The sequence below is a fragment of the Fukomys damarensis genome, unplaced genomic scaffold (genome assembly GCF_012274545.1).
Source record: "Fukomys damarensis isolate Sample0158 unplaced genomic scaffold, DMR_v1.0_HiC HiC_scaffold_19, whole genome shotgun sequence".
NCBI classification, from domain to species: domain Eukaryota; kingdom Metazoa; phylum Chordata; class Mammalia; order Rodentia; family Bathyergidae; genus Fukomys; species Fukomys damarensis.
This window is the reverse complement of record NW_022900931.1, coordinates 22364357-22372046: the sequence shown is the minus strand read 5'-3', so window position 1 is coordinate 22372046 and position 7690 is coordinate 22364357. Positions and strand designations below refer to the sequence as shown.

General features: G+C 44.0%; 1 protein-coding gene across 1 annotated transcript in view; it reads left to right on the top strand.

Annotated features, from left to right (window-relative positions):
• Rbfox2 (RNA binding fox-1 homolog 2) overlaps nt 1-6516 on the top strand; it is a 190249-nt gene extending 183733 nt beyond the window's left edge. Inside the window, exons 12-13 of the mRNA XM_033765943.1 lie at nt 40-112; nt 1572-6516. Coding sequence (XP_033621834.1) covers nt 40-112; nt 1572-1626 — 128 coding nt within the window. The 3' untranslated portion in view covers nt 1627-6516. The remainder of the gene's footprint in view (nt 1-39; nt 113-1571) is intronic.
• The last annotated feature ends 1174 nt before the right edge of the window (nt 6517-7690 follow it).

The following is a 7690-nucleotide window of genomic DNA, read 5'->3' as shown; positions in this document are numbered from 1 at the left end:
TCTTGCCCTTGTCTCTCTGATTGTACTTCTTTTTTCCAGTTATGGCAGGGTGTACACAGCCGACCCCTACCATGCCCTGGCCCCTGCCGCTAGCTATGGAGTTGGCGCTGTGGTAAGTATATACATACCTTTTTCATAAACGTTTTTACTCCTCCTAACCTTTACCTACAGACTATAAAAGATCTAGGGAAGTGAGTGTTCCAAAAACCTTAATGAATATAATTTTTAAGTTGCAGATGCCAAAAGATTCCTCTGCTATTCCTAAGCTTTTTGATAGAGAGTAGTAGGACTGCCAAATACATACTTTATGAAGATATGTATCAACAACAGTTGTGGCAAAATATGGTGTTTTTATGGAAATGTAGACATCCATACAGCTTGTCTTCAGTAGTCCCCTCTGAGAAGAACCCTCACTACCTAGTCTTACGTTGTCTTGGAGGCAAGCCTGCCATGCCAGTGACTAGGCTTTGCTGGTGACAACAGAGGATGCTCCACAGTGACACTGCTAATGCCAGGCACTCTCCAGTTCGACAACTGCCTATGAACATGGGCAGTTAGTCAAATGGGGGGGAGTATAAAAGTTATAAAAAAAACAACTGCCATTTCTCACTCAGAATTCCTACTGATGCAGGTTTGGGGAAGGAAGTAGAATCCTTAGGGACTGTATGTTTAGATTGAGATCAAGACAACAATATAAAGACAGTGAAGGTGATTCATGAGGGCCTATTGAGTGTCACATTATAAAACTATTCTAAAAGGATGACCCCGTGAGAGATACATTCCTGGAGAACCTTCTCATTCAAAGAGGTAAGCCATCAGATAGAGCCACTTAATGAAAGAAACAACATAATTGATACATGGTCCTTCCTGTCCTTGGGTTCCGCATCTATACATTCAGCTGAAATACAAAGGGGGAAAAGTTATGTCTTTAAGAATGTGGAGACTTTTCTTGTCTTTACGTTCTAAACAGTGTAGCACAACAGTTTACCTAGCATTTACAGTGTGTTGGATACTACAAGTAATCAAGAACTGGAGTGTCCACAGGTTTTGCTATCTGTGGGAAGTGCTAGGAAATTGATACCTCACAGATACTGAGGAACAACTGTATTTTACAGTGTCAGTTTTATTAGTTGAAAGGTTTATTGAGGTTTAACTATAGCATCATCTCAAATGCAGGATGGGAAGTAATGCATGCCTTTGACAGGTGAGGTGTGGGAAGGGGAAATCAGCAGTCTGTTCTCAGTCAGGATTATAATGATGTATCAAGGTTAACAAAGACTTTTGCTTGTAAAAACCACACTAATTGCAGAACCACTTAAACTGTCTTAAGTTTCCCTCCTGCACTGATTCATGTAAATCGTGAAGTAGCCATCATCACACTCCCCTGGAGACTATGGTGTAACCGCACGTGAGGCTATGGTCTGCGCATCAGAGGCAGAAGCTGGGACATAAGGCAGCCTCTGATCAGTTGCTTGGAGGTGTCAAAGGACACCTCCTCAGGACTTGTTTTCTTCATTTCAATTCTGCGCTCATCAGCCTTTTAATTACTTCTCTGTCTTTCATTGCTGCAGGCGAGTTTATACCGAGGTGGCTACAGCCGATTTGCCCCCTACTGAAGTGACGTGAGACCCTGCAAATGGGACCGCCCCCAGTCCTGAGGCCTGGCTATTGCAATATGTACTAGTAGAAGAACTCTATAGCAAGATGAAGAGGAAAACAAACAAACAAACAAAAACCACAAAAAAAGAGAGAATACTTTTTTATACCTCACTATGTTCTTTGAATATGTATTTTTCCTTTAAATTTTCTGCCTTTAATTCTTTTGTTCCAAAGATTGTGCATTTTTTCCTTTTTTTTTTTAACTGTGGTAAAAAGAAAAAAAAAAAAAAAAAGATAATGCATTTCCATGTCTGTATGTCCGTGCTTAGCTTATTCTATCAATCATGGAAGAGGCAGTTAATGAGGAAGGAGAAACTTTAGTGGCAGATGAAGACATTTGATCAGAAATCAGCAGACAGAATTACCAAAGTGTATGTGGTGCTGAGTGGCTGGGGGACAAGTAGGAGTGAAAGAAATCTTTCTGCAGCAGAATATTCTTCTAGTCTTCTGAATTTCTGGTCTTTGGCAGATGGTTCTGATTGGCTGTGGCTGGAATCTACATGCCAGTAGATAGGAGTTTGTGTTTGCAAAGCAAGAGAATTAAAAACACGTTTCCTCTCCTCTTCCCTTCTGTCTTCTCCGTAGTTTCTACAGTCACCTTAACATAGATAGCCCGAGACGATTGGCACAATTTTTGGTATTACAGCATTGATATTTCCAAACATGCTCTCAGGCTGAATAATAAACACCTCTTTAGGAAATCAATCTCAGAATGAATTTTGAAGGACAAAAACACTCGTTTCTTTTCTTTCTTGTAACCCTAGCATTCCTGCTGGGCTTCTGATCCCCTTTCATTGATCCACAGCTTAGCTCATGTGTTCTTTTAATGTGCTGTTCCTATGTCCTCAAGATTTAGAAATTTAGGACACAGGGACAGAAGAATGAACAGCTAGTGGCCAGATTTCCCCCAGGTATCTGGGCACAGCTTGAGGATTAAAAGTACAAGGTGTTAAAGGCCATTAGAGAGGCTGCAGAAGAGAAAGGGAATACTGGAAGGTCTGTATTCCTTATCTTGAATCAGAAATTAGTACAAACTATAAAAAAAAAAATCTTAGAAAGAATCTTTTGGGGAAAGATAAGGCACCAAGCCCAGGGGTTAGCTGTCCCTGGAAGTTTTGGTGGTGCGGACATGTGAGGGCAATCAGGGGCATTGGGTACTTGCTCCAAAGCCATAGGAATTTTCATCTTCCAGAGCCTCCATGAGTTACTTCTCCACCCAGTCTCCAGCCCTTGTGGCCATTGCACCCAGCTTCTCATTATCCTCCAAAGATGCCCAGCTGAGCACTTGGACTGCTTGGTATATGTTAATACTATAGGACCTTGCTCCAGAGCCCACACTGGGAGGAGGGTATGACGTGGCCAGGATCCTTCTGCAAGACCAGAGCAGTGAGTCACTGGTCTTGCTGTCTGGCTTAGGTTTTATGTTACCAAGGTCAGGGAGAAAGTGCTTCTCTTCCAACTCTTAGCTCTAACTGATTAAAATGAGCATCCTACAGCATTTCCTAAAAAAGGCATTAGGAAATAGGCAAGCATGGTCTGCTTGGCTCCCTGGTCAGTTCATATTGGTACTAGGGTGACCTTTCACCCAAGGGATAGCTGCTAAACGGAGTAATTCAGAGACATGGAGCTTCTGCTTTGTTAGGGGTTTGGTTTGGGTTTGGTTTTTACTCCTGCCTCCACACGTGTTTTTGACTGATAATGATTCATGTCCGTGAATTAAAATGGCTGATGTATGTATGACAGCATCAGGCTTTCTCTGTAAGCAGAGTGCTGTATCGGGGAGGGCCCTGGCCTGTTCTGTGTGATAACACCCCTCTCCCCTTCAGATCCTCTGTCCTGATACCCAAGGGAGAGGATGTGCTTGAAGTAAAGGGAAATGCCAAGGAAGCTAGAGGCCTCGATGCAATCATTGATCCTTGGGGGAATACACAGAACCAGGATGAGTCTGCCCAGTCCTTTGGCTGTTTATAGAGTCCCTTCCCCCAAGCCAAAGTTTGATTTTTGGTGTTAAGACAATTTTGGTTGTATATGTATATAAATATTTTAGGGAGGTGGATTAAGATGTGGAGCTTTTGCAGTTCTAGGGAATGGGGCCAGTGAGGATTTTTCTTTGTTTCTTTTGCTTTTATATTGAGGGAGAACTTTTACTAACTAAAGAAACAGAGAAATTCCCAGTCATGTCTAATAAAGCCTTTCCCACAAAATCGCAAATCACTGAACCCAGTGAAGACTAGGCCACAACCTTAATGGTTGTGTCCATAGCAGGGGAGAACAGGGGAATTGAGTTTAAGAATGTTTTTCTTCTTTTTTCCCAGACAGAATTAAGGATGATGGGTAAGGCAGAGAAGGTAGATTCCCATAGTCCTTCCCAAACGGGCAGATGCTGGAGCTTGAGGGACCTTTTGTGCTTTTCAGTTCAGCTGGTTCTGGCTGAAGCCTCCAAGGCAAGCTCTGCTTTCCAGTAGTTCTGCATCTCCCAGAATGCTTTTTAATGCCACTTCCTCCAGCTCCCTTTTCTAGGAAAGATTAAATGGGACTCTGCTTTTTTATCAAAAGGTATTTGTTTTCAGGGTCAATGCTGAGAATTGGGATTCTCCTGAGCATCCAGATTTTATGGTATCAACCTCCATATCATCTTTGAACTTTGAGATTCCTTACAGTCAACTTCACCAGAGGCAGGTTCCTCAGAGCAGCAATGCTAGTTGACTGATTCTTACTGAGTTCAGAAACAGTGTCAGGGGAGTCTGATATTTTGTGAATCTATTCAAGGATGCTGTTTGATATTTCCAAAAAAAACTTACTGATGCTGAATCACAGTACATGAATGAATTTGTTCAGCTTTACTGTACTTCATGACCTGGACTTTCTATACTGAGCACCTTACTCTTAGAAGCTGGGCTCCTTTAAGGAGACCTCTAGTGAAAACCCTTATCTGAATACTCCTCTTTCAACCCAGAGAGCTGCCCTTAGGACTTCTCCAGAATTCCATGTGTCACTTAGTCTAACTCTCATGAACTCAGATCCACCATGGTGATTCACCATTTTTAAGGCTCAGGCGTAACAAACCTATCACCATCATCTTCTAGCGGCTTCAGTCTGAATTGAGCCAATACATTTTCTTTCTTTTAAAAAAAGAAGCAGACTGGGGCTCAGCTTTTAGTTTAAGGGGAGCTCATGGCAATCTAGTCAGTAGAAATCAATAACAGCTTTTCCTCACATGTGGACTCCTCGGGGGCTGAACAGCTCCTAATTTAGTTTATCCTTCGCTAGAGATGTAGCAGATAAACCAGCTGTCGCCACCAACTTCTTGCTGGCCATGTAGCTTCCAGATATGAGGGACTGTCAGGCAGAGATGGAAGCAGCCCCGAGGATAAGATAACCCCCTTCCCTTTGGCAGGAGAATGAGGCGACCAAGAGACAGTCTGGAAAGCACTCAGCCATTTAAGGAAGGAGAGGGGAAGCTATCTGATGACCCTTCCCCTTTAGCCCAGTGCAGCCAGTTCTCTGCTGCTGCAACCCTCTAGCACAGTAACATTTGCAGAATTGTGGATTTTTTTCCCCCGCGGATATTAGGAGGAAAGGGATTTTAGGGTGGGGTGGGGAAGGGGTTGTGGTGTTTTAAAAGCATAAGTTACCTGTTTGCACTGTTTTAAGATAGGAAAAAATAGTGGGCAAGGTGAGCATCAAATGTAAGCTTGTGTGTTTTATTTTGTCATGCTCTTGAAAATGTCTGACATTTGTAGTATACACCAGTGACACTTGATTCTCTGTTGCATAAAACACTATATTTTTTTGGAAATATTCCTGTCCAAAAGCCTCTTCCCTCCCTTTCCTTTTCCTATGTACTTCATCCTTACTTTACTGATCAGCCAGGCAATAGCCATCCACAAGCTAGAGTGTGAAACAGGGCCCTTTCCAAGCAGGCTCCGGGTGTCCTAAGCTAGCATGTGTCCTCTGGGTTACTGAATATGGTAGAGTCCCTGGTACCTGTCTTTAAAACCAAGGCTCACAGGCCAGAGTGCAGCAAAGTGTCACTTTCCTCAGTGAGACACCAGGAGTTCAGCACCAAGGAATGGAGGGGTTCCTGAAGTATTGCAGTTGGCTGTAGTAGCCGAGTTCTTACCCACGTTACCGAAACTGTGGCCAGTTACAGTTTACTCAGGAAAACGGTAGCTCATTCAGCCATGGTAGTGCTGGTTGGCAGGGATTGGTAACTGAGAGAACTGCTTATCAGCCAAAACTCAAACCTTGCCTCTAAGGAGACCATCAGCACTGGGACCTGGTCCTCTGTCTGATAGTCACATACATGCCAGTGACAGTGATATGAGGGCTCCGCTCACTCTGGCAAGAAAAAGGGAGCAGCAATTCTCTTTTCTTCCCCAGCCCCTTCCCCTGTTAACACCACTGGATTCTCGGGGGGTGGGGGTACATAAGCTTTTGAAATTTTTCAAAAAATGTTTTTTGGCTTGGTTATTCTGGAAACTGATAAGTGCTTTAAACAATGTCTGCACTCCACCAAGACTCCAAGCTTAGTCTTTTTTTTTTTAATTTTATGTTCACAGTATTTGTGTGTGTGTGTGTGTGTGTGCGCGCGCACATGTGCTTGTTTTGGCAGCTCATTTTGGCTGATATATATCAAGTGATGAATTGATCTTTTCCCCCGCTGAGGGACATGCATTTTTTTTTTCGTGTGTTATCATTCTGCTTGTGAATAGCTGGAGCCAAGTCGGGGCTGACATATGTAAGCTAGGGCTGCAAAGTGAGAAGAGAGCCAGCAGAATTCACTTGTCCCTGACAGTCTGACTGACCTGAGGCTCTGAACTTTTCAGTCCCAATTTTTGCAAGGCTCAGAATGCCGCCGAACCTCTCCTCCTCCCCACCCCCATTGTGGGGACTGGGCCAACCCAACATGCAACTTGCAGTCTCTGGCCCCTCCCATTGCCGTGGCAGCACAGGTACCTTCGGGGCACAGGGGCATCCCACGGGATGCTTGTACAATTGACCACCTAGCCTTCTCTCCTCCCCATATTGTCCTCCCCCAGAATCACTTTCTAGGACACCCGAGCTGCTTGCCCAGGGTCCTGTTTCCCTGCTTACTCCAGAGAAACATCCCAGGGCTTTGTAACAGTCTCTGATTCCCTTCCCTTCTTGTTAAGAATCATATTGTATAGTAGCTTTCAGACCATACAGTATTCATTGGGTTACTCCTATTATTATCAAGTAGCTGGAATTGTGAAGGTCGGAGTAGTTAGATCTTTAGCTTTTATTCCTTATTTTTTTTTGTATTACTCTCCATGTGTATAAATTATTGATCATGTTGCTGGCTTTTATAAACTCTAAGCAAAGGAGGAGCACTGCCTCAGCCTTTGCCAATGGTAATGAAGCACTGTTTTTAAATAAAAGAGAGAAACACCATTCTTTGGCCTGTATGTACTGATCCTTATTCCCTGTCACCTCCACCTGGAGTTCAAAAGTGCATCTTGTATTTGACTTCTTAAAATGGGAAAGGAGGAAACCCACAGCATGCCCAAGAAGGACACTGAGTTACAGGCCGTGCAGTAGATGAGGCCAGCAGCCAGAGCTGTGTAGGAGCGCCCTCTGGCTCCTCCTGCAGAGCTCTCCCTGAGGTTTCCTTGCAGTTTAACCCCGCACTCTCCATCTCCTCTGGACTGCCTGCTGCCCCACTGTACCTCAGACATTGCACCAGCATCCATTGCCAGCTGTCCCTTTGCCCTCCTCCTCCCCAGACCTAGTGCAACTAGACATTGTTTTCGCTTTCCACAGGAAATGCACCTTGCTTGCCTGTTCTCACCTGTGCCGTTTCAGCCATCCCTTCACTGGTCTCTCAGCCAGTGTTTAATTCCCTCATGTCTGAAATTTCCATCATGTTCATTCTCCATAAATTTCCTAACTCCCTTCACTTAACCCATCATGCTTCCTATTTCATGGAGAAATGGGGGCCATCAGACAAGGCCTCTGAGTGAGGCTGAGTCCCTCACTTTCTCCTTTTCTCCTGTCTGAATGGGAGAGG